The 27,693-nt window shown below is 34.7% G+C and overlaps 1 protein-coding gene across 4 annotated transcripts; it reads right to left on the bottom strand.

Moving 5' to 3' along the window:
* Window positions 1–260: 260 nt before the first annotated feature.
* On the bottom strand, window positions 261–26,243 carry LOC144440839 (APOBEC1 complementation factor-like). Of its 4 annotated transcripts, none has more exons than XM_078130256.1 (10): window positions 26,124–26,243; window positions 23,515–24,344; window positions 12,685–12,859; window positions 11,727–11,949; window positions 10,766–10,898; window positions 9,349–9,438; window positions 8,472–8,573; window positions 6,991–7,120; window positions 6,273–6,467; window positions 261–4,208 (listed from the first exon to the last, which is right to left on the bottom strand). In XM_078130256.1, the coding sequence occupies exons 2-10, from the start codon at window positions 24,247–24,249 to the stop codon at window positions 4,105–4,107; spliced, it is 1,887 nt and encodes a 628-aa protein (XP_077986382.1). In that variant the 5' UTR covers window positions 24,250–24,344; window positions 26,124–26,243; the 3' UTR covers window positions 261–4,104. The 4 variants fall into 4 exon arrangements, with proteins under 4 accessions (XP_077986382.1, XP_077986385.1, XP_077986386.1 ...); XM_078130258.1 differs by having other exon boundaries at window positions 4,120–4,208; window positions 6,241–6,467; XM_078130259.1 differs by lacking the exon at window positions 8,472–8,573.
* Window positions 26,244–27,693: the final 1,450 nt, after the last annotated feature.

Raw genomic sequence — 27,693 nt, 5'->3', positions numbered from 1 at the left:
CAATTTGTGATGGATTACTACTGACATGCGCCCGTTTGGGCTTCGCTCACCATGGGGGTTGAACCACATTAACCACATTTATCGCCTTCAGCAACATGATTGAATAGACTGTGATTGTAGTATGTAATACGGTCCCTGTCAGGACCAAGACTATTATATATATACTATAAATATATATCCATATGGACACTCACCCACCTATTGTACACAATTTATACATACAATCTAATCCAAAAATGACATCAAGATAACTATGTTTCACTAAATATTTTAATGGTTGACAAAACAGAACCACCTGCTCTTTACAAACTTCAAACTTCCTCTCAAAACCAGATTTCAACTTTTACAACTGATCTTTGAAAAAACTTCTCAGAAACAAGTTTATAACACTTTGTACATGGTAAAATACGAACACAGACTGAAAACGTCTGATAATACAATATGAGGGACCTATCAGTATACATCCAGTTAATGGTTTTATATCACTTATCTTGTATCACACATCTGTGTAATATGATGGAAATGTACATGTGGATAGCCAAATCATAATTTCTTTATCACATGCCGGTGTAATATGATGGTAATTAACACATTCTAATATCACATGCGTGTGTAATATGATGGTAATTAACACATTCTAATATCACATTCCTGTATAATTAGATGATGGTTATTAACACATTCTAAGTCATGCAATAACTTTCAATAACTAATATCACATGCCTGTGTAATAAGATAGTTATTAACAGTCAGTCAGTCATGCAATAATTTTCTTTATCATTCTTTTGCAAAGGACGGATGGTGGATACAAATGTGGCTTTTGAGTTGTGGTTGCTACTTTCATAGTGTAAGTACACGAGGGATTCTTACTTTGCAAAAAATAAAATGGCAGACATTTTCTGTGATCTCCATCAACCAAATATAAAAATGGTTCACCTATGAAATTGCTTTGTTTGACAATGCAGTCCTGATTTTGAAGTATACATGTGTATATGTGATGTAAATTACCATGTATCATGTAGCGTCTACGGACTGTCATTCTTTAGTCAGTCGACGATACTTGTATTACGTAAATTGCAGGACTTGGATGTAAGATGACAGGCTAATACTAAAGAAGTTATAGTTTGGTTATAGCACACAGTGTGGTCAATGGTACTCAAAATTTATTTTGTTGGCGAAAGATCTGCCATCGACATTGGCCAAATTTATCACTTGTACAAGATTGTCAAATCACAGCCAATCAAAATGCACCTTAATTTTTTTCCGGTCTTGCGTCGAAGTTCATTCTTTTCGTTGTGAGTTTTCTAACCTATGTACATGCAATCTTCTCATCTAAAGACAACAGACCATTAAGAACAATCATCATCATCAACCAATCAAAGGCCATTTTTTTTTAAAAAGATGCACATGTACCCAGTCCATAAGAAGTAACATGCACTTTGATTGGTCCGTTTTTGAGGAATATACATTGTTCATATACTTTTTGACAAAAGTGGTGGAAAAAAGAAGTTACAAGATAGAGTAGAAAAGTTGAAGTCTCAATCAGTTAAAAGTCTCTTTTCTTTTTAAAAAATACCAGGAACTATGTCGCAGCTAAAAATTTAGAATTGATAAAGTTGTAACATATAAACGGAACACAGTGTTTGGTGTTGTGTCACTACAACGAGAGTGTTTCCTCTGTTAATAGTTGCTGGACAGGATCTATGTGCCACCACCAAATAACAACACTGAGTTCGTTGTGATGCTAAAAACTTTAAATTGCTTCAAAAAGTGGGAACTTGAGGTAAAACAGTGCTACGTATACACACTTGTAACAGCTCATAATGCCTTATAAAGATCCAAACATCTATAACTACATGCAGGTCAAATCCAACTGTTCCATGAAATGTGCTATTTTTTAAAATACTGTGACAATCTATGCAGGTATTGTCTAGTTTTAATCACACTTTTTGAAACCGAAAGGAACAGTAAAACTTTGATGTCTAACAATCTGACATGACTATTAAAAACTATAAAATTGATATGACCAGCAGGCAGGTTGCTTTGCTACCAGGTATCTAGACTAAACGATTCATTGTTGTGGGCACTCCACTTAATTTATTGCATCACATGCCTGTGTGATATGATGGTTATCACATGCCTGTGTGATATAATAGCAATGAACATCATAGCCATGCGATCACTTTCTGTATCACATACCAGTGAAATATAACTAATAAACACATTCATAATCAAGTGATAATTTCTGTATTACATGCCTGTGTAATAAAGGTACTAATGACATTCAGGCATGTGATAATTTTCTGTATCACATGACCGTGTAATATAGTCTCGTAAGTGACTAAAGACGTGCCCATAGCAATGTATCTTTTAGTCTATCAGGTATTATATCCACTCCATGATAATAACAAAGTGGATATAGTACACACAGACAACACTGTTCTGGGCTAAACACGCCAACAACCTTGGCAAGTTGACAGTAAGTTTTCTGTGCATGTAGTTTGTAGTACTGTAGTCCAAAAAAAAAGAAAATTAGAAACGGAAAAACAAATCACCAAAACCAACAACTGAAAAGAAATAGCACTGAAATGATGTCAAATCCACCTCTGTAAAATATCTATAATAGTCAACAAAAAAATAAAGAAAACACACATCTGAATGTTGTTCTTGTCTTGTTATACCACCCCATGATTCACCTGTTTTCGTACGTGCCATCACTTATACAATCTCTGATTGCAAATAGGTTTTTTTCCCCAGGTAGAAAAATAAAGCTCTCGCTTGGCTTGCTTTTCAATACAAAATACTCTTTCCGGAAAAAAAGGTGTACTAGAATAGATAGAACAGGTACAATCTATGCATTTAGTAATTTCATGCTTTTTTTTTTTGTAGTAATTTCGATACGATATCCTTTTTAGTTTGGCAACTACCATAGGTCAAGGGTCAAAGGTCACTACAGGTCATCATGGGTTGGGCTACAGCTTCTGTATGCGGACGTACTGCTGTCGTAACATGATTCACTTAAAAAAACATTTTCCACTTGTTTCACTCAAAATATATCCTACATGATATTATATCAGTAAAAATTATACGACAGTAAAGAAAATCCTGCATCTTTAGCTTTAAAACTGATCTAACAATATGCTTGATCATTTAAAACAGAAAAGTCAACGTTAAATACAGTCAGAACCATCAACACATCCACCTATCTATCAACAAACCCTGTCTGTCAGGTCAACTGTATCTTCAAAAGCAACTTTCAAGAGGTCATATAAAGGTCATAAGGTCGTGTAAAGGTCATATAGGTCAAGTAGCCGGGATTTCAAAAACTTGAAAAAAATGGCTGGATAAATGCTCCTTCTATGCAAAACACCAATGTACAATAATGTTTTTGGTTTTTTTTTTCAAATATCAACAATATTGTTTTATCTTACATCCAACAAAATTCAGTTTTGACATATCGTTATACTACTATGTTTACTTTAATATATATGACAACGTGTTCCTCAGTAAAAGTTCTTTTGGCACGAGTAACTTCTATACATGTGAGGACTATAGAAGCACAGGTTTATTTTTTTTTTTTTTTTAAAACAGCTTTTCTCAAGTGACAGCAAAGATGACAAATTGTAACAGTCAGCAGTCCACATACAGAGCTAGACTAATACATATAAATGGATAAAATCTTTGAATTGAAAACGTAATATATACCTGCAACCATGAGTAGAATTCATCAAACACCACTATATATATATGAAGTAATAAACTCAATGTCAATAGACATGAACATGGTCAATGTGGAAGTACACAAAATGGAACAATAACGCTTGTACAGCAACTGTAACCATGGCAACGAGTTGTATGCTGCGGAACAAGTGTGCGACAACTGATCTCACTGTGTTGTATGCCACAGAATGAACATGTTACATTAACTATCACTTGGACAGTTTTGCATGTCAACAACACAACAATTGCCACTTCATGACAAATATTGTCAAAACACTGACCATATTCTATGGTACAAATTGCTCCCAGTTCATAAAATACATGAGTTTCTTTTTTTATCCCTGATTCTAAAAATAAGACTGATTATATGATTTTGGAGTGAAATCATGAATACTGTTGATACATATCCGGTGCTGCGTAGCCTTGATTAGCATAGTTAGCATAGGCGGATGGGTTGGGTGTAGATGTTTCAGGTCCGCTATGTCCACCTAATGAATGTAAATAAAGCATACAAAATATAGAATAGGAACATCAATTAGAAAACATTCACAACAACAAAATAGACATAGAGTTAAATCTAACACAAACAAATGTATATTTTCCGTAACTTGTTTTCAGACTTAACAGATATTGATACCTAGCAAACATGAATTTCAATGCTCTCATCTAACAGAATATTATCGATAATTCTTCCTAACTTGTTTCCATACTCGTCTGACATAGACATATACTTTGCAAATTTCCATTTTAAGTTTAGAATACTTAAAGTCCAACATAGCAACAATATTCATGTTTTTGGATTTTCAAGTAAAATATATTTGACATTCTCAGTGGTATAAATCTAATTATATTTCCGACAAAATACCATCAAATTATATTTCTGACAAAATACCATTCTTGTCTGAGGGCTACCCTCTCTTTGAAAAGTTAGTGATACAAAACTTGAACCTTGACCCCTTTGAATACTTTGATTCTACTACGATGATATCTAGATGAGGTTTGTGGAATGACAGATGAACCAGCATGAAGTTAGTTGTCATCAGACACACAGCAAATCTTTAAAACCATTTTTTCACATCAGAAATAACAAACCCAACTTTTGATCATCCCCAAAACACTGATATTTTCAAGATCATGTTGTAAGATTTTGGACTATGTTGTAAAAGTTATGCATGTAGTAAATCTTGATGTTGACAAGACATCTTGGTAAATTTTAGGATTAACTTTCCAGAAATTGTTTACTTTGAGAGTGAACTTTAGTTATAACTATGAACCCAAGATCTACGACTATTTGCTCTAGTAGTTTTATCACATTTGTTTTGACAGCATTTTTTTCATAAGTTTGAATTTTTTGGAAAATCTTTTATATTTTTAACTTGTGAAAATACAATTAAAAACATTGTAAACTATTTCATAAACGCTTATATTCAAACTTCTCGAAAAAGCTTACTGAAGTGTGAAACTATGAAGATTCAAGCCGGTTTTTTTGGTATTAATTTACTACTGATAAACTTTATCAAAATGAAAGAAAAATTTCAACATCAACCAAGATTCATATCAATAATTCCTAAATCAATGCTAAACAGGAAAATAATTGACCCAATACTCAGTACACTAGCATGAAAATCTATCTTAAAATGCTCCCTTTTTTCATGTCTCACACAAGGAAACTATTGTTTTGAGTGTATAAATCATTATTTAAAGTATTTTGTAATAGAACTAGTTACCTTACATACATTACTGACTGATTGTTTTGATACAACTTCAATGCTAATCAAAGTGACCAATGAAAGGTTTTGATAGAACTGCTAAACTGACCAATGAAATGTTTTCATAGAACGGCTAGGCTAACCTAATCAAACTGACCAATGAAATGATGTTTGGAACTGCTAATCTAATCAAACTGACCAATCAAATGTTTTGATAGAACTGCTAATCTAATCAAACTGACCAATGAAATGTTTTGATAGAACTGTTAAACCTAATCAAACTGACCAATGAAATGATGTCATAGAACTGCTAATCTAATCAAACTGACCAATGAAATATTTTGATAGAACTGCTAATCTATTCAAACTGACCAATGAAATGTTTTGATAGAACTGTTAAACCTAATCAAACTGACCAATGAAATGATGTCATAGAACTGCTAATCTAATCAAACTGACCAATGAAATATTTTGATAGAACTGCTAATCTAATCAAACTGACCAATCAAATATTTTGATAGAACAGCTAATCTAATCAAACTGACCAATGAAATGATGCCATAGAACTCCTAATCTAATCAAACTGACCAATGAAATGTTCTGGTAGGACAAGTCTGTTTAACACTACATGGGCTACTAGTACTCTGATAGCAATTTGTCTTAATTTCATTCTCTCAGTGTCCTTGTGTAACACACAAAACTAAGGAGCATTCCAAGCGAGCACTTGACAAAGCAATGTAGATGGTCATGCATATGGTATGGACTACTTTTTTGTCAATGAACCTACGCTGAGATACATAGGTTCACATACCTATTGAATTTAAGAGTTGGGCTGTCACTGACCTTGCAGCACTTTCCCTTGAGGGATGACAGAGGGCGTACTAGTAATAGGTACATATCCACCAGGGTAAGGTGTGCTTTCAGTGCCACGACCCCCACCACCGTTAGCCATCACATAGCCTGGGGGGCCAATGGGACGATCTGGGTAACTACTTGGTGTAGTGGCCATAGTTGTGACTGGCACTTCACCAACAGAACCTGTAATGCACGAATCATTATGGTTAGAACAGCAAACAATTATCAGTTCTTTCTTTGTTCAGCCGAAGGAAATACAAATTATATTTATAGAGGTTAAAGAACTACTTTCTGACTGATTAAAAAAAGTTATTCGGGAATGAGATAGTTATACTCATGCAAGATTACTTAATTTATGTAATACTTGGGGAATATAATGGTTGATTTTGAATATTTTGAGTAATTTTTTTGGAGCATTAATAGAATTATCGACATGTTGTCATGAGAACCAAAAACTAAATCTTGCATTATCGACATGTTGTCATGAGAACCAAAAACTAAATCTTGCATTCTACTTTTATGTGTGGTATCATAGCAACAATAACTAAAATATACATAAACATTGCTAGGACAGGGAAATAGTAATTTCATATGTACCACATACTTTTTCACTAAATAGTATTTATAGTTTTAAAAGTGGTGTAACATGTTGATGGACATGAAGTAACATGTAAGACTGTAACAATCAAATAATTAATAATCTTACCATCAAGTGGAACACCTAGCTGGATGAGGACATACTCAGCAGCATAGTTCTTGGCTTCATCTACTGTTGGGCAGAGTTTGTTAGGCTGGAAACTGTTTGGGAAATGTCCTGCTAATGCTGGTACAGAAACCTGGAAAAGGATAACAAAAGTGGATGGAGTTGAAAAGAGGCTGCTCATCAAATATATTATTGACAACGTACTAAAATATACAGAGATAAAAATTGTGTTAATTTGATGTAATTTGTTGACACCTATGTATTAAGTAGTGATGGTCATTTTAATAGTGGAAGGGAACAAACGTGATTATAATAAGTCTCACTGATTGGTTAGGGTCTGTCATTGGATTGGTTGACAGAAATAAGCCTATCCCTAGAGATAAGTGATTTGATTTAGCAGTCTATCACTGATTGACTGACTTGTTTGACGACTGACGGTAATAAACCCTTCCCTCAAAATGAAGGAGTTTGATCTGGTTAACAGTCAATAACTGACTTGATTGACAGTTACAAAGCCATCCCTCAAGATCAATGAGTTTGATCTGATTGGTTAGCAGTCAATAACTGACTTGATTGACAGTTACAAAGCCATCCCTCAAGATCAATGAGTTTGATCTGATTGGTTAGCAGTCTGTTGATTGACAGAAATGAAACATCTGTAACTTCGGGTAAATAAGTCTCACTGGATTGGCTAGCAGTCAATGACTGACTTGATTGGCAGAAAAGCCAGCAGATTGGTACAAATTGTAGTTGTTGCTGGGTAGAAATATTTCAGATTGGTACAAATTGTAGTTGTTGCTATGTGGAAATATTTCAGATTGAAAACATTGCAGTTGTTGCTAGGTAGAAATATTTCAGATTGGTACAAGTTGTAGTAAGTGTTGTTGCTAGGTAGAAATATTTCAGATTAGTACATATTGTAGTTGTTGCTATGTAGAAACATTTCAGATTGGTACAAATTGCAGTTGTTTCTAGGTAGAAATATTTGGGATTAGTACATATTGTAGTTGTTGCTATGTAGAAACATTTCAGATTGGTACAAATTGCAGTTGTTGCTATGTAGAAACATTTCAGATTGGTACAAATTGCAGTTGTTTCTAGGTAGAAATATTTGGGATTGGTACAAATTGCAGTTGCTATGTAAAAATACTTTAGATTGGTACACATGATGGTAACCACTATAAAGTATTATTTTTCTTTTTTTTTATACAGCAAATCTGCTGAATAAATAAAGAAATTGTACGAAATACATGGCATTTATTAGTATCACAGTGAACACTGTTATACAGGTAAAATCTACCATTGCTGCCATACATTGCCTATGCATGTTAGTAGCATAGGAAACATACCAAAACCAAAGTACTAAGTTTACAAAAGAGCGAGAAAGAAACAGAAAGAGAACACTAAAGTGTTTAATACTAGATAAAAATTGTTAGTTTTGCTGTTTACAGTACTGTATTTAAGAGACGAAGACATCCTGTTACCTTGTAAAGGAACAGTTGGACATTGCTGTCATGTGCCCTGGTAGAATGCAGAGTGTACACAGGAGTACCCCAGTTGTTCTTGTTACAGATTTCCTCCAAGTACTAGAGGGGGAGAATTAAAAGCAGAGCGATGTAGACCAGGGAAAGAAAGTCAAGTAAACAAAGCAAAGAATATTATTTATTTATTATACACCTTCACCACAGAAATGAAATGAAATGGTTACATTGATAGCAAGTGAAGAAATGCAATGTAAGTTTATTGCTGTGATGGAATAGCATAGCAAAGCATGGTATAGCATAGCATAGCATAGCAATGTGATGTGTTCAATGATGTACTTTGTAGCTCACTGAATAAAACAGTGAGGACCGATCACACTAAAAACATGAGTGCAGTACATGTGCTGACATGATGTGTTACAATTCCCCACACCTAACATACATGGTGAAAAGTTATCTATTACAATTATCATGAACACATAACATCTCCACTCCGTAACGACTGAAAACATCTTTGGTAAGGATGACAGCTAGCCTGCAAATGATACTACGCTGCTATACAGGTGTCATGTTCATGACACAAGAACAGCTGATGATGATGCTGAAATGTCAACTTTACCTACAGTGAGAAAATTTCATAATTATCAATAGAATGACTACTATGCTTTCTTTGACATTATAAGCAAACTACCTCAAGTTTATTATAAACACAGACAGGAGGGGGGAGGGGGGCAGGGGGACCCTAGCTAATGAAGATGATTTGCAGATGATTGACGCTTAGTTGAGTTTTTAGTGGTTGAGTTAGACACATATAGAGAGACTGTGCGCAATGACTACGAAATGACACAGCATCAAGGTGGCATATTGACAACTTAGATACCTGGACTGGTGATTTGATACTTGAAGGTTTTAAGGTCAGCGGGTTAGTTGGTGTCAATTCCATGCCAGGCATTAGATCGTAAAGGCGGGGCTACAGAAAAAAAAAGAAAATAAAAGAGAAAAATATAGATGCACACATGCAAATAAAATTTATAACATTCCAAAAAGCACAAAGCAAAACAAAGTGGATAAATTAACCCTCGAGTTAGGATCCTATGAATGTATATATTTTTTTTCATGATTTGGGTATTTTGATTATACATTACAAAAACACCTTTGAGGTGAAATAATATCCAGTTAAATTATCTGCCTATATTATCTAACTCAACCCACTAACCTTTCAAATACTTGACAGGACTTTATCACCCCCTTTACTTTCAAATCACTCTTTGATTACAATTACCCAAAAGGAGATCTTATACTTATGACATCAGTCCCATATGACAACTACTTGGTTTCTGCAGTCATTGGTCACAATACAAGTGTTTATGGAGATGCTTAGTCATGAAGATTTGACTTTTGGTCTGTTGTCAGTGGGCATATATGTACAGACATGCAAAGACAATTAACAGACAGACAAACAGATACAGACAGTCAGGCAGGAACAGCCTGGGTACAGTTCAACAGACAGACACAATGAGACAGACAGACAGATTGACAGAGACATCAGACGAACAGATATCAAACACATCAGACTGTCAGAACGACACACAGACACAGACACAGAAAGACACACAAAAAACAAACAAACAAACATCATGGAAAATGCTTGGCCCCTATCACTAGCTGCAGTTACTGTAAGGAACTAAATGATCTGTACATATGTGCAGTTGAACATTGGACTGAAGCCTATACGTACTATCAGTTAATCCTAATTTATAACTACATCTTTCTTTGTTAAAATCACTTTAAAATACCAATCAAACCAAGTTTATATCACCTATAATGGAGTGAAGAATGAAATGTAGTTATGAACTGAATACAATGTGAATGCTTCCTGGTTGTAATGGAAATATTGATTTTTAGACCAAAAAAATAAAATTATCAATTTTTTAAATTCAACTTGCAAATGAGAGTCTGTGTACGACTGATCTGGATTTATAAAAGTGTTTTAAGATAGAATGTGCCTTGGGGACACCTTTCTTTGAAAATCGAAGTTTTTGAAACTTTCCAAACTATCGTTTTCTTGAACAAAGAAACGGCAAAAGTTCAACAAATTTTTTTATTTCTGAGATTCTATGCATTCTATGTTAACAACCATTTGGAGGTAGGCTTAGTTTCTTGAGTGTTTCAACAAGTTCCAGTGTATTATCCGGGGGACACATGTAAACTATTAGTGTATATTATGAGTTAGACGCAAAGCAATAAGCACAACACACCAAACAGATAGGACAATATAGCATGCATGCACCACTAACCTGAACTGGATTTCTCTTGTCAAAAAATCTTCCTCCTCCATATCCTCTTCCCATGTTGTATCCCAAGTAACCGCGACCACCGGCACCACGGGAACCAGCAGCACTGCGACCACGTCCACGCATCATACTAGGCCTGCATATAGATAGAAGACCATACTATCATAAACGTGCATATATATATATATATATATATATATATATATATATATATATATATATATATATATATATATATATATATATATATATATATATATATATATATATATATATATATATATATATATATATATATATATATATATATATATATATATATATATATATATATATATTTCATTGTGAAATAAAATTATGGTATGCAATTATGGTACATGCTTATACACAAACATATAACACTTCATGTTTTAGTACTTATACAGACTAAATTTATTTGAGATGAGGCTCCAGACAAAAGGGAAGTTTTGGTCTACGATCCTTTTCTCTTTCACATACATCTATATAAGGTGTTTCCGCACATCCAGTAAGTGTCAATGTGAAGCCTTTGGTAGTGTCCCACTGCTTGGAAACCATCAGTGTGTCATCTAAGCCACTGACACACAGCAGTTTCTTGATACATTTGGTGTCCCCCCTATCTCTGTGTGGTGACTCACTATATGGAAATATATTCCACTGTTGATCATTTCTACCCACAACAAAATATTTTTTCAGACATGCAAGGATTATTTCTTTTCATAATCATTGTTGATGACAATACAGGCAACAAGTAGAATTTTTTTGTCTGTTTTCTAACAAATCTGTGTGATATCCTTTCAAAATGCTTCATGATACCAATGTCAATAAAATGTTTGCAAGTTTCTTCAAATACATGTTTCTGTCATGATGCAACTGTCTAAAAAAAGACCAGTCTTTTAGTAACTTAATATCTGAAACCAAAACTTGGTGGAACTACATGACTTACTCTCCATATCTTGGATTAGCTCCTCCAGGGGTATTATACTGGCCATAATAACCTGGTGCTTGTGGAGGTGCCGCTGGAGCATAGTTTGGATCAAATGGATAGGGGGCGGCATAACCTTGTGCAAAGTTACCCCGTCCACCTCCCCTTGTGTACCGAATGTAATTCTCTCTGTCAACTGGCTTGGCAAGAACAACTTCAATCATGGACCCATCAATAGCTCTTCCTGAAAACAGACAATAATGGAAAAAGTTGTAATGTTATATTCTTCAAGTGTATGTATGTAATTCTGGGCAGATCATCATGTAATTCTAAGAAAAGTGTCTTGTTTTCTTAGCACCTTAAAATGTAGATTAGTACAGGCAAACTTTGACATCCACCCTTTCCCCATCCCTGATATATGTGTGAGTCATACATAAAGTTGTTATCAAAAACATAATGTATACCCTAGTAATCAGTATTGAAATATTTCATAGTCCTTGAAGATATTTCTGTTCCATAGATCATAAAGTCTCACTGTCAACAATTTCATTTTAAGCAATGAAAAAAGACAAACTCCTAATATTTGTAATTTGACTGGAACTACAATGATGGTGAAATGCTAAATATATTGTATAATATTCACACCAAACATTTTGTACAAGTTAGAATCCTTGATTAATCTGTTAATAATAGTATTAAAGTCACATATTTTCAAATTACATCATAAATATACCTGTGCATTTTACTCAGTTTGCAACCAAAATAAACATACTACAAGATATGGAAATCTGTTCAAATTTTATCTCCTTCAAATTTTACCATATTTGAATAATATCAAATATCATTTCACCATGTTTGTACTTTCCACTAAGAATACACATTTCAAATTCTATAATAGTTCCTTGCTCTGTTAGTTACACCAGGATGTAAAAACATAAGTATTAAAATTCACTGAATTCTATAAACGATGTATATTTACCATTCATTGCATTCATGGATTCAATGGCATCTTCTCTGCTAACAAAATGTACAAATGCATAGTCTCGGATCTTCTTTACTCTCTCTACACAACCACTCTTGACTTGGTTGAATTCTTTTTCAATTGTTTCTTCTGTTGTGTTTAGCATTAGATTACGTACATAAAGCACCTTGACCTGTGTATAGAGAATACAACACAAAATTTAAACTTACAGTGTGTATGCAATAGGCTATTTGCCAGTTAAAGAAAGACAAAAGATTGTATAGTTTGGCCACTAGGGGTGCTGTCTGGAAGTAGTAGCTTTTGGACCATTTTTCCGAAATTGAAATATATCTATAATTTTTGCAATTATCTGGGTAATAAATCAAAGAACATTTTACTAGTAACAAACAGGGTGAGAACATTAGAAAAGTTTTCTGCCGGTTTAAACTAAAGAGTCGATCCTCAAATTTAAAATTGGAAAAATATTAAGGAAATGTAAATACTTTAAGAACCTGATGAAAAAATATGTGTTATCAAATTTGACTACATGATTTAACTTATTAATTTTTAAAGTTTAAGGGGTCTTTAAATCCCCTCACTATCACATCTTGATATACAGATATCATACTTTACACTTTACACAAGCTATTAGTCTCCATGGTAACATTCAAGTAACACATTTCCTTCTATTCTTCAGGAGTAAACAGACACATTTTAATCAATTTGTATAAGCTCTTAAAATTACATGGCACTTGGAGATCATCCTGTTATTTCTGACTCAGTTCTCAGCAGGTATTACAACAACTTTACAATGATATCTGTTAACAGAGACAACATTTATTGAAGACTTCCTGGAAGCCTTGAAGTCATGCTGTCCTTGTTAATCAATATGTACACATACACAGCATGTAAACTTTAAAATGGCATTCCTGCTTGCACTAAGTTACAGGATGCTCTGCCACAGGACAATCCATATCCTTTTGTAAAATGTAAGCCAAGGGATAAGGTAAGGTTAGCTGCAATAACTGTAGCGTTTTGCTGCGATTTTGAGGGTTTATTCTGTCTGTTTTGGTGACTTTTTAAGTTTTGTAAGGTGTGCATGCTCTTCTAGAAAGACATATTTTGGAAGGGATATGGTTCCTGCCTACAGAAGATGGCATATACGAGCTCACACTAACATTGTTCATACAGAAGAGCTCCCGTTACAGTTTGCTTCATAAATATTAAAATGCATTCTTTTAAACCTGTCACAAAGTCACTTGCATATTCTCACTTTGTAATTTAATGATGTCTATTTTACATAGATAGGGCAAAGTACAAACACAAAAGAAACCAAGGTAACTGAAGCATTCAATTTTCAGTTGACCTCTGCATATGGAATGTCAAACCATATTGACAAGTTGTTACTTGGTTTGATAGTTTAGTGCTAACTAAGACATGATCTCACACACACATGCACACACACCCTGTGGTAAGGTAAGCAAACATGCTTAGTAACCCTGGAATGCTTTCCTGGTACTCAATGGTACACCCACTGAGCACTGAGCCACATGTACTATATACATGTAATGTATACATCAGCATGCAAACATGACCCCAGTGTTCTACAGCAATTTATATTACTATTGCCTACCTGTAGACTTGAATAACTATTGCTACTACACCATTCCGCTATCCTAACTGACATTTAGATTTTTTTGAATTTCTGCAATCAAATTCAAAATGTCAGGTGTGATAGCAAGAGTGGTAGCACTACTCCTTGGAGTCTGCATGTAGGCTAACATTACTATAGTGTATCATTACTCTATGGTCAATTCATTCATTTGTTTCGGTTCACTACAAAATACATTTGACAAATAATTTCTTGTTGAATATGGAAATTCTTTTAATTCTGCATCTTTCATTTTGATTAGCATATATCATGCTTGGTGCTTAACTTGAGACTTACATGATTTACATATTGCAGGACCAAACAGTGTAGGTCACTATACCAAAAAGTAATCAACTTATTGACTTACAAATAAAACATTGTCTCCCTCATTTTAAAATTGGCACTTTAAATATTTGCTAAATGTTTCCTTTCTTTATGGACCAATTTTTAAAAAAAATTAATGTTACACCAAGTTTTACATTAATTATTCACATATTTTATGTGTATGTATGTGACTTTAATTATCCAATGTCAATGTGTGTAATTTATAGTCCAGTGACTTGGCTATCTGACATTTAATGCATGTTTTGTAAATAACATAGACTCAAGCTGAATAGCCAAGCTGTGTGTCTGGGCTAATGTATGATGATTAGTCAGCATATATATTGTATTCATATAAACCACTGACAAATTGACTTGTACAGACATTAATAACTAACTGGTATCAGTAAACTTTTCAATATTTTCAATAATTTACCTGCAATAACCTGGTGTTAGTTTAGTCATTCATGATTAACCACTGGGGTCAAAGGTCACAATGACTGTTTCTTGACCATAAAGGTATAATCTACCCCCACCCTATTTAAGGTATTGTCACCCTCTTGTCCACACATCATCCCCACCCTACATGTTGCCAAAGTTACCAGACTATAAACAATGAATCATCTACTGCAAGTGATGTGTTATTCAGCTTGCTTCTACGCACATATTATTCTTCACAATAATATTGCTCATTTTCTTTACATATTACAATTTACAAAAGGGACATACAAACTTCTAATTTTCATTGTAATGCAAAATATTGGTAAAACATTTTTTTTTCTTTAAATGTTGATACTGAGAATTCATTTTTAGTGATTTTATTAATCTAAATTTTGAAACCATCTTATTTGAGATATTAACCCAAAATAATTTTAAAATGTTTAAGACACAATATACTTGAGACTTCATGCAAAGTTTATAACTTATACTAAAGATTTTTCTATCACTCTATAACAATATTCAGGGAATTTTTTAAATAAAGATTACAATATCATATACTGGCATACACCAGACAACCAATGGTAACTTTCTGAAAAGTTGCTGCAATGTTGAATGTAGTTTTCTTACCATCTATGATTAAGATTTTAAGCCCTCTCTTTTTGAAAATAGCTACATATTTAATAAAATATAAGATGGAAGTTGTATGAATTATAGTTCTATTTATTCTGCTTGACAAGGAAAAGTCTCAACTGTCAGTACATTGGCAGAGTGACAGATTATCAAGTTATGTGTCACCCCACTATTTACTGTTTGTTTATAAATTCAACCCATTGTATCCATGGACTGAGTCATATTTTAGTCAACCTGACATAGATTTGTTGATTCTAGGTGGTCTGTCAGCCCCTTTCTTGTCATATGTCTACTTCACAATAACCCTCCATTTTGAATAACAGCAAATACAGTATACTAGCTTGTTATCCACATTACTCAAACTGGGTTGTACAGAGAGGTGGGATGTACTCGGTTGTGTACAGGGCCAATATCAGAATCTAGTTCCATACTCTGTCTGCAAGCAGGATTAGGGTTAGATTAACTATGTAGAAATTCAACAATTGTGGAAACAACTTCCTAAATATCTGAGCATATACTGAATTCTAAAAAACTGAGAATGCATGTGAATTGCTAATGCACAGCAACACTGAATTCTACTGGGAACCGCACTAGAAATTGATGTGAAGTTGTGACACTGTGACTGACAGCTCACAATATTCATCATGTTTGGGTGATTGACTGTCAACACTGTCACAGGTTAAATCAACAAATTAAGACTATTTGATTGGTTAATAACACTTGTTACATGGCTGTGATTTGACCCTAGGTCATCTATTCAAACTTGTGGAAGTAGTAGATGAACATACTGAGGCATATATGTTGCATGAATTTGTCCAAGCTAGAAATGAAATTGCTGGATTACTAGTAGGAGATTTGTATGTTAATCTAAGCAAAGTATCTAACTTTTAAAGCTATCAGATTGGATTGGTAATTGCCAGGCCCTCTTTATCAATCCTGGATCCCGCTCCTCATATACTAAAGGATCAGCAATGCCCTATATTACGGTAATAGGATTTTAGGCTATATACAATTTAGGGACAATGTGAACCAGGTTTGCTGGTGCACTAGTCTACAGATACAGAGTAGACAAATTTGATATGAATTTCTTACAATTAATGATTGATATATACAAGAAGGATTGCTTATTAACTAGAGACCTTATACAAACATGCCGCCTTTGTATGTATAGTGTGCTTAGCTAGTGTGCTATATTAAAAATATGCTCTATCAGTACAGCATCTACAGCTAAGAATGATTTTCTGCCTTTGTAAGAATTAAGAATTTAGTCTTGAGTTAGCATATGTGTTAATTGCTGCCATCAGATAAATTGATTGACATGTCTTACTACAACTTGAAATAGCGTAGAGTTACAAATATTATATCATAAATTCATACAACTACATATTGCATAATTCAGGGATTCATATCTACAGTATATCTACACACAGTGACATTATTGACTACAAAGATTTGTGTTGACACTGCGTCCAACTACAGCCAAACATGTAGCCTTATCTGTTCGTCAACCAATGATGACATCACACGTGGGTCACATAACTATATCTTCATTCTGGGTCTATAATCATGGAATTTACAAGCCAGTGGACTTTATTTTCTTGGTTGCCATAAAAATCTACTTAGAATTGCATGGTATAAATGACGCAAACAAACGATCAAGGGATACAGCTGGGAAAGTAAAAGGCACTTGAAAATAATTTCATGGGCTGTATTTCTGTAGCAACTAGTATAGATGGTATTCAAATGACACATACATGTAAACTACACAGTACTTACATGATGCTTGGCATTTATTGTTCATACATGTTGGTGGACTTAGCCACGTGGCATTTTACCCACTCTGTCTCTCCAGCCCTATCTTATCTGTTCTCTATCCTATCAGACATCTTTAGTCCTTTATCTCTTCTATTCATGATGAATTCAACAGTTAAGCAGATTATACTCTAGCTCATACATATAATTTTGTAGTAGAAACAAACACCATATTTATCATTTCTGCAAGACTTTTTGATACACCCACGATAATATCTTTGCATATACTAATATTACAAGAGTTTAATTTCAAAGTTGGGGGAACTGCAAAATATACTTCTATTAATTGAATTCTTAATTTGTGAAATGAATTTTTTTATTGTTTCCCCATATGACTCTACGTGTCTGTCATGGCGTCATACATGAGAGAAGACCTATATCTAGATCACAACCACAAAATTGTACAATGTCATGCGCTGTAAAGTATGGGTGTCTTGTAAAGGACCTAGTCAGTAGCTGAACTTTACTCCAGACTGAGTGACAAGTAACTGATAATACTGACCTACCAACAATGCGACCGGTAAATGCCAATCTCATACGACAAAATGTCACATGTTACAACTTGTTCTCCTAACATATTTTTTGTCAGTTTCTCGATTAAATTCTGGAATTTCTGTTTCCAATTGTTTCCTTCATATTCACAATAGCAGTTTCGTGGCAGACATTTTTTTGGAAACACTTTATTTCTGGTATTTATAACTAAAATGCTGAGTGGGTGTAAAGTTTGTTTCAAGACCCAGTACAAATATGAGTGATTTTGAAAAAAAATGTTGAACTTAGTGGCTATCCATATCTTCCAAATTACTGCCAGGGACTATATACTTGAGTTAATTTATGCTCAAGTCCGAGTCTCAGCATACTTGACAAATCACAATGCAAATGGCAAAATTGCACTTTGAAATTAAAACATAGGCTACAATGATTGCCTAATCATATCTAAATTAGTCAGTGAGTCTCTTTTATTTCATTGTGTTATCATTTCATACATAACGCATAGATGCACAGTTACAAAGTTACATAATAATGATAATATATTAATAGTGCTGGTGGCTAGCAGCAGAGGAAAGTCTTCAAACAATAACATGTTAACATGCAAAATTTGTTCAGTCTATCTCTGCAAACTGTCTAATTAACTAGTACTTATTTTCAGCAATATATATGAACATATTCTCTTCTGTAAAATACCAACTGACTCATTTGCAATTATTTGTTCTGGTTATATTTCAAATCTTTCTTCAGATTAATACTTCAAGTTTAAATTATTACTTATTATTTTGCAAGTAAATTCTAAGAATAATTTTATCTGATTAATTTAATATATTTAAAATAACAAGGTAACACTAGTGATAATTTTGTAACTTTTGGGTGCCCTCGGTGAAAATCACACTCCAAAGTAAGATCTATTTTTCTCCAACTGGCAACTATGGAATGTGTATCTGTTGGTGTTACAGTTTCTCAGCACTCTTGTGAAAATATTCTGGAGAATATATGCTATGATTGCTGTCATTCTCTGTAGAATATTTTCCCAAGGGCTCAGAGAGGGGTAACACGTACCTTCTGTAGAATTGCCAGTTGGAGACCAAGAAGGGGACAATCTTGGGTCTTGTGGCTCGTTTGGTACAACTTATGCAGAAAAGTGGGTTTGGAGTATGATTTTCATTTTTATCAAGCGGATGACCAGTGAGACAGTACAAGAAAGAACACTGGTCGTAACACAGCACAACAACCACCTGTATTGCAATTTGTAGAATGCAGATACTTATAGCTACATCATTCACCAGAACTGAGCCAGTATATGTTGTGTCTGATAGCCTAGTCTCTGACCTACCTGTAGCCTACTGTAGGCATTACCAGGTTGTGGTTTCTACATAATACAGTGAACATGTTAATGTGTGTCCTACTAGTTGGGACAAGTATCTCATCATCATTATCAATGATGCATCACTACAAAGTAGATGATGACAAATGTAGCTTTAATATCTAATCATATGATAACACACTGAGGTGACATTGCAATGTCAGGCAACAATTCATGTGACCTCAGTCACACATTAACATCTACATTCCACATGTCACGCTGATGTTCATTGCGCATCCGGTTCAATTCGGAAGTCTCCAAAAATAAAAAGTTTCTGATTAGGATTGTAATTTAGTTCAGAAAACGTGTCTGACAGAGCTATAGAAAAGGTTGGTTAATCTATCATTATGGCTCCACTGATAAGCTTGCCCTAATGCGAGAACATGGGATTGAAACCCTGACCTTTGAAAGTGTTTTCAATCATTAATTTTTGCATTATGAATCATAGTGCTAAAATCATCAGAATAGTATTTATAACTGTATACTGATTGCTGAATTATTGTTGACAGGAAATGTTTGAATATACTCATGAATCATGGTAGATATCACTAAATTCATTAGTATTTATTGATTGCTAATTAGTTTTTGACGTCTTTAGAAACATTTCGAATGCACTCAACACTATTGTGAATATCCAACAAATGCATACAACTGGAAACTTTTTGTCAATATCGTCTAGTTCTGATTACACATACACATTTAAATTTGCCCAGTTATACCCAAATTTGAATAAATAATCGGACACAGACCTTTGATATCTCAGTTATTAATCCTATGTAATGTCTGGTGATTTTGGAAAACCCTAGTCTAGAGACTATCCATTGGGTTTGAATTTGAAGATCTCTGTGGGTAAGAGATGATTCGATACCATGTTGGCATCCAGAATAGAAGAACCAATACTCAACATGTCAATGATCACTTTAGTAGTATACATGTACCAATTTGTTTTAAAACCTTTTTTGACATGCATGTTGGTAGCTGTATTAGCCTAGAATCCAGGCCACTTCGGGAGATTTTGATTTTAGATTTTCCCATCTGAAAATAACGAATTCAAAACCTCCATCCACATGGCTTCCAGACTATATCTGTATTTACATGGATGATTACAATTTAGCAATCAATGTTCCTTTCTCACCTCCAGTGACATTTACTTTTAAATGTATCAGCTGAATAATTCTTCCTTTTTTCAGTAAATCTAGGCCACAACAACATGCATCAACAAAGCTATATGGTACATCTACTGATTTGCATTTAGTGAATGGACTATCCAGGTTAAAAACATTTTGAGGAAATCAAATGTAAATATCAAACCATCACATTAACGAGTTTCACTTTCTTGTGAATTGTTTGCCTTGAGTAAGTAACAATCTATTTTCTAGGAATTATTTTTCATTGTATAGTAATTGTCACTACAATGCCATTCATAAGGGCAGTTCCTCAAATCACTCAGACTCTGACATACATACCAGTAGAAAAGAGAAAACACCTAAATTCAAATGGATGACCCATCTTTATGATGAGGTCTATCACCTGAAATTTAAATATCAACAATATCTGTTGTCAATGGACTTCTTAAAAGTAATACTTTTTAGCATAAAAATAATTTTGTTAATCTTACTGGCATTATCCTCTTCTTTCTTTCAACCAACCAAACAACCAACCAACCAAACAATCAAACTAAGTAACTACTATTATTTTGGTAAATATATTTTAATGTAGTTTTTATGGCAATGTCATTTTGTGAAAATAGCCTTGTCATTTTGGCTATTCCAAAATACAAAACTCTGGTTAAGGCCACAAGCAGTATATGCAGTTGCTATGTTAGAAATGTTCATACTGTAGACAATACATGAGGATTATCATTGAGGCGGACACTCAACAATTGTTTTTCTTTATTCATACTATACGGACTGAAGGCTGCAATGAAGTGGAACTTACAGAAGAAACTGGTCATGGTTATGGTAGCCAACAAGCATGGAGTGATCACATGTAATTTGCATATTCAATTTACCTGACCCCATTGGAGTTATTGCACAATATTCACGTGTGCAAGATTGGCATATGTCCAAAGTTTGTTCAGACCTGACCTAAACTATATAGCAATAACCAAACAATTTTGGATGCAGCTACTGGACCTGCAAAAGGCACATATCAAAATGTCTTTCTCAATTTTATGCAGTTTCCATGATTTTGATGACTTAGTCATTGTTTTGCTATGTACTAGAGTTGATTTTATAACACAAGTGAAAATACTAGATGAATACATTATCACATGTTGTGTTGAAAGGACAGTAACTATAGAAAACCTAACAATCACACTGGCACATGTCCAACATTGAAAATGTTTTGATAAATCATTTACTAAATTAAATCTTTGTTTTATCAATGCACAATAGCATTTATTTTTAAAATATAAGCTCCTGTGAAATATTTTTATACATGTTCGTAGAACATCGTTTTTCCCTTCTTTTTTTACAACGATTTGTTCCTAGTATGTTTAACAATAGGAACTGTACCCTATGGCAAGACAACACAGAGTTCCTATCAGTAATTTCTCTCTCTATGTTACACACCCCTATTCATTTATATCCGCTAACCAGTGATGCATCTTTCTGAAACATCGGCCATGACACCTGTAAGATGGCTAGATATCACACATCTATCTTTTTAGTGCTGGACTTTGCAAGCATTGCCACAAACATGTGTTTGGACTTGATTACATTACAACATGACTTGCTGAAATCAAACCATGTGCTCTTTACTATCAGATTGGTGAAAATAATAGATATATGCAAACCACATACAAATTTTAAGTGGTCTGAGCTTAGTTAGATCAAACAATGGGTTATCAACCAATTGATGTCACTCTTGTACTGGTCTATTATCATTACTAACTTGAGTACAAAGACCATTGTTTTTTTATCAGTTGAATACAACATTGAGGAACTTTGACCAGGTTTTTTTTTTTACACCACTTTAAGTAAATTCAAAATCTATTGAGCTACTGCCATGTTCAGTAATCCACCATTGTAACTTTACAGTTTAATTATTGACAAATACTAGTTAACCGTTTTCTGTTATTCATTAACTCCTGGCTATCTAAACGTAGTACAACAAGTCTCTGCCATTTTTTTTTTTAATTTTCAAATCTATAATCTAATAATCAAGTTTTAAATGAATTTTCCAAATTCCAATCATTGCATTTTATTAAATATTTGTTTGTTTGTGGATCCTGATGGGAAATTGACGCTTATATTGAGAAAACAAAATGTTTCTAAGAGATATAGAATGGGTCGACCCGCCATGTTTGGATTTTATCAATCATGTCTCCACCCCCTTAGAAAACATACCATGCAGACATGTTGCAATTTGTTTGATACACGACACATGACACACTGTTTACTGCATGTTTCCCAAAAATTCTTTCGTTGATAAAATGTATCTTTGATATCATTAATTTATTTACTGTAATTCAAAGAATTGGCAATTTTAAGGATTTGCTTGTAATAAAACAACGGCCACGACGAATTTGCATGATGTACAGGTAAATGTTACAGGTACTGGGTACAATGTACACAGCGCGCTGTCTGAAAATACCTGACCCGTACCAAAAACCAGAGTGCAGAAATCGGGGACATTCTTAAAAGTTAGTGGTTCGTAACAACGCAACTCTGACTATTTTTCTCATAATTTTGGTTGCCTCATGAAGTTGAACAGCTATTCTGTCTTTTTTATCCAAAATTTTAAAATGTTACTGATGCAAACGTTAGATTTCTTCGACTTCATTACATGTATGTGCAGGGGGAGAGACAAGCCCGAAAGTGCGCATTTTATTACATGCACACGTTTGCATACATTGAAGTTGAACTGAATATTTGGGGCTCCATTGCATTGTGTACTTCATTATCACTTGGAAAAAAAATATTCTTGATTCACGTGAATGTAAACTAGAGGGTTGTTGTACTAACTAGTATGTTTCATTCATAAATTATAATAAACACAAATTTCAACAACATTGCGCGGTGCAAGTGTCGTTTTGTCGTTCGCATATATCTCAACATTTTAACAATAGGATGACACCGTGCAGGTCACGCTTGAACGCAAAACAAATCTGATTGAAAATACATTTACTTACCGTTTTCATTATGTCTTCGTCTACTTCTTGTTCTGGTTCAGCCCAATCGACAGCAATTTGGTGACCCCATAGCTGTATTCTACCTGGAATGAGTTTTCTTCGTGCCATCGCAGCAGCCCGGTGGTTTTCATATTCGACAAAAGCAAATCCTCGGTTCTTACTTTTGTCCGTGGCACTTGGATATACAATAACATCAATTACTCCTTCAGTCACTTTTTGCATTTCATGAAGGATTTCGTCCTTTTTCTTATTCTTTGGTATACCTCCTACAAACAATCGACAATTGTCGACACTTGCACATACACCCAAGTAGCGCCCTTTTCGAATTTCATAGTTGTTCAGTTGTTTTATAGCTTTTTTGGCGTCCTCCTTGTTTGTGAACATGACGAAGGCATAACCACGGTTGTTGCCACTGAAATCCATCATCAGTCTCATTTCATAGATTTTTCCCAACGACTGAAATACTGGAACCAACTCATCTTCAAACAAATCTCGTGGGATCTTACCTACGAAGATTTCGCAGCCACGGCCTGGAACAGGTCCTTCCCAACCTGGTGGGGGGCCACCAAACTTTCGTTGTCCATTTTCCTGCATGATGTTATATCCTGTTCTTTCCATCAACTGTAATAAAGCAGTTTCATTTCTGGCACCAGAAACTCCTTCGATTTTGCCGCTGTTCTCCATGCTGTCGTTCGCCTGGCTGTTGGGCACAACTATACTATCTTCAGCGGTCATCGCGGTGGACTTTGACACAGCATGTGATAAAGTTAGATGTACCGAGTGAACTGCTCAACAGCGATATCTCCACTATGAACACAAACTTAGGTACTCTGCAAAATATAAATATAACACTCAATCTTATTGGAAGAAAGTTGTCAGATGACCCTCGTCAAAGGACGCCAAAACCGATCTGCGTATCAAGCAATTGGCCCTTTTCTAGCAATGATACAAATAGTTAACGATTTAAAAAGCAAAAAACTGCTATCCTATAAGTTCCGTCGTGATTTGTTGTGTCAGAACATGATTTTCCGTGTTAATGAATTGACCAATCACAGACACTGTAACATTTACATACACCTTTCGTTTACTTTTAATCTGAATCAACCTGCTAACTGAACATGGATTTACCCCTAGTAATAACAGCAAACATATGACAGCGTTAGCTTTTGTACTTTAGATAGCCGGCTTTTTGCCGACTGAAAAATAAATCGCACAGGTCATATTATAGCGTTCAAAGAGACAGAGAAGGAACAACGTTGACATTCAGGCGAAGTTGACGAACACGTTTATGCAGGTACAGATCTAATGTAGGTTTATTTTATGCAACAAAATTAAATCATTATATGCGTGCTTAGGTTTTGATTGATTATGTACAGTTATCAGCTGATCTATATTTATCGGATTATGCATCAAACGCTGGCCTGGGACAGCGTGTCTGCCTACTCTAGAAAAAAAATGTCCGACCAGAACATCGAGTGTGGACGTGTTTGTCGTAGTGCAAGTAGTAGATGGACATTAGAATGTGTATAGAGTTTCACAAAGGTGTTTTCCATACCTGTTTACCTCTGCTATTGTGTTTACAATGTTTTACGGCTTTTCTTTTGAGGGTGCGGATAGGTCATTAAATAACAATGGAAATCTCAACGATCCCGCCCTATCTGTCGCAACATGTCCATTCATAGTCCAGAGAACTCGGCGCGAATATAGTTTATGATAGTCACGCCATTTAGAGCTTTAACTTCATAGTTATTTTTAAATTGTATTGCCCCCGAAAATATTCAATGGTTAAATGACAGAGAAAATAATCTAGAAATATAGGCGAAACCTGTATACAGGTGACTAATTGTCCTTTTGTGAACCCAAAACAAAAGTTACATTGTTGACATTGACACTAAGGCCAGGTATGCCAGCCGAGAGTGAAAGTTTAACATTTTTATTTGTATGTTCAAAAATATTAAAACCACGAACGGAACTATGACTGGATATCCATATTTGCATGGCGTACCTGTTACCGTGGTAAGGACATTTTACCAGGCCTATCCCACGTACAAGACGGAATAATGACATGCTGATAAATGACGACCAGACAATACTATGATCTACATGACTTTAAGGTAACCTTGCAGTGTTCAATGCTATACCTCCTTCAAGGCCTTAAATTATCATATAATTGTAGTTAATTTGGGACTAGACTAGGCTACGGTTCAATTCGTATTCATATCACATGCAAAATGTGTTCCTACGGGACTTGCACTAAGACTTGTTTCCCGGTAACTCTACACCGCCCTATCTCTGTTTTCGGTGGAAAGGCCGATGCACGCTCGGATAACATGTGAACAAAAGCGAGAGCTTGACATTACTTACAAACACGATAACATATAATGATGAATGTATTTGGACGATATTCCATTTTCACATTTGCTATTTGCACCGGTACCATAAACCACCATACAATAAATCAAGCATTAGCCCACTTGACATACAGACGTGGAAACGAAAGCACTGCACTCCCTGTAGTAGAAGTCCGCAGAGACTTTAACAAAGTTAATTAGCAAATATACACATTTAGAAGTGAAATCAGTCGTCAAAATTTTAGTAAATTTACTTACTTGTTTAGTGTATACAGACCTGTTCAGTGTGATATACAGTCTATGCTATATGTGGGTTACACTATAGACACCTATGCACTGACACGTAAGTTCGACTGGCTGACTGACCCACACGGCTACTCTCTGGTAACTGAACTCTCACGACAACTATTTACTATCCCCTTTCCAACGTGATTCATTCATAAAACACAGTGTTGACTGTTGTGTCAATGGAGAATTTACGAATCGAAGGGAAACTGACCACCCCTAAAGAATGTGTTGCCAGGGAAACAGACTATAGTCATGGAAAGTGGGGCAGAGTTGAACATGTTTGGGTTTAAATGGGTCGAAAAAAAGGCATGTAAAACAAGTGTTGATTTCGATATATTGAATGGACATAGCGGTAAAAGCTGGCTGTCCAACGTGATATGGACGTGTATGGACAGGACTTTTGTACATTTCGACAGGTTATGTTAATGAGCAAAACAATTGGCTTTTCACATTGTTTCACCTTGTGAACCCGGTGAAAACATACACTGATTCAAGTCGTTGTGACTGAAAGAAGACAGCGGACAAAGAGAGACAATTGGCCCACAAATACCAAAGACATACCAACCACAACGTTAAGATGACTACTCCGTGAATCAGGTTGCTATGGGAGGGGATTTCATGGGGGTAGTCATCGCTCACATAAATGATATAACATTAAAGTTACCATGGAAGTAATAAACACAGGTAGAGAGGCAGAGATTACTTCATAAGCTCCCACACAAAAACTTAACCCGACACCATGTCACACTTGTATTTTGTTGTAATAGCAAGGATTACCATATCATAGTGGACACCACTACTGCTATACTGGCACACAAGTCTGCTGAGAACATCCCTTCAATTTAATACCACTGTAGCATGCAAGACCGTATGCGCATCTCACATTTCAAGTGTATTGTGTATAGTTTACCTTACAAATGTAACACGAGTATCACGGACATACAGACAATACATGTAAAAACTGAAGGTGAAGTTACACATACTGTATTTAAACAAACAAACAAACAAACAAACAAACACACACACACACACACACACACACACCAAAACACAATAATATTACTAGTACATCTTAATTCGAAGAAACGAACGAAAACACGTATAAGCGAAAGTATATCATATTTCTTCAGAGAAGAAAGTTGGGGCCCAAGATGACTTTTCGAGTCAACAAAACAATGAAATGACTGTACACTGTCAAAATTGACAAATCTAGTTATCCTATGGACAAGTTAGACGTGTCGCTTCCAAGTTCGTTGTATCGGGTCAAGGTATCTATAAATCAATCGTTTTAATTAAACGATCGTGTTTTTTTGACCAAACCATTGTTTGCACAATGTCAACAACCCAGACATGAATATATTTGGTCAACGTGAAGGTGATACATGTAGAAACTCGCAGTACAGGTAATCTCTAATTTGTATTCACCTATCAAGGTGTTAATGTACAATGTAGTTTGTCTGTAGACAAGATGACTGGTACTACCCCTATACTATACACTGGACATACGGATCATCCGAAACAAACCGAGGAAACTGGTTGG

Source organism: Glandiceps talaboti, chromosome 10 (genome assembly GCF_964340395.1).
Source record: "Glandiceps talaboti chromosome 10, keGlaTala1.1, whole genome shotgun sequence".
In the NCBI taxonomy this organism is placed as follows: Eukaryota; Metazoa; Hemichordata; class Enteropneusta; family Spengelidae; genus Glandiceps; species Glandiceps talaboti.
The sequence above is the reverse complement of the archived record's forward strand: the minus strand, read 5'-3'. Positions and strand labels throughout refer to the sequence as shown.

Excerpts from the sequence above, each read along its gene's own strand:
- LOC144440839 (XM_078130256.1), bottom strand. The coding sequence starts at position 24,249 with ATGACCGCTGAAGATAGTATAGTTGTGCCCAACAGCCAGGCGAACGAC. Across the intron at positions 12,860-23,514 it reads ACGAAGACATAATGAAAACG|GTCAAGGTGCTTTATGTACG; the intron begins GTAAGTAAATGT and ends CTCTATACACAG. Across the intron at positions 7,121-8,471 it reads TCCAACTGTTCCTTTACAAG|GTTTCTGTACCAGCATTAGC; the intron begins GTAACAGGATGT and ends ATCCTTTTCCAG.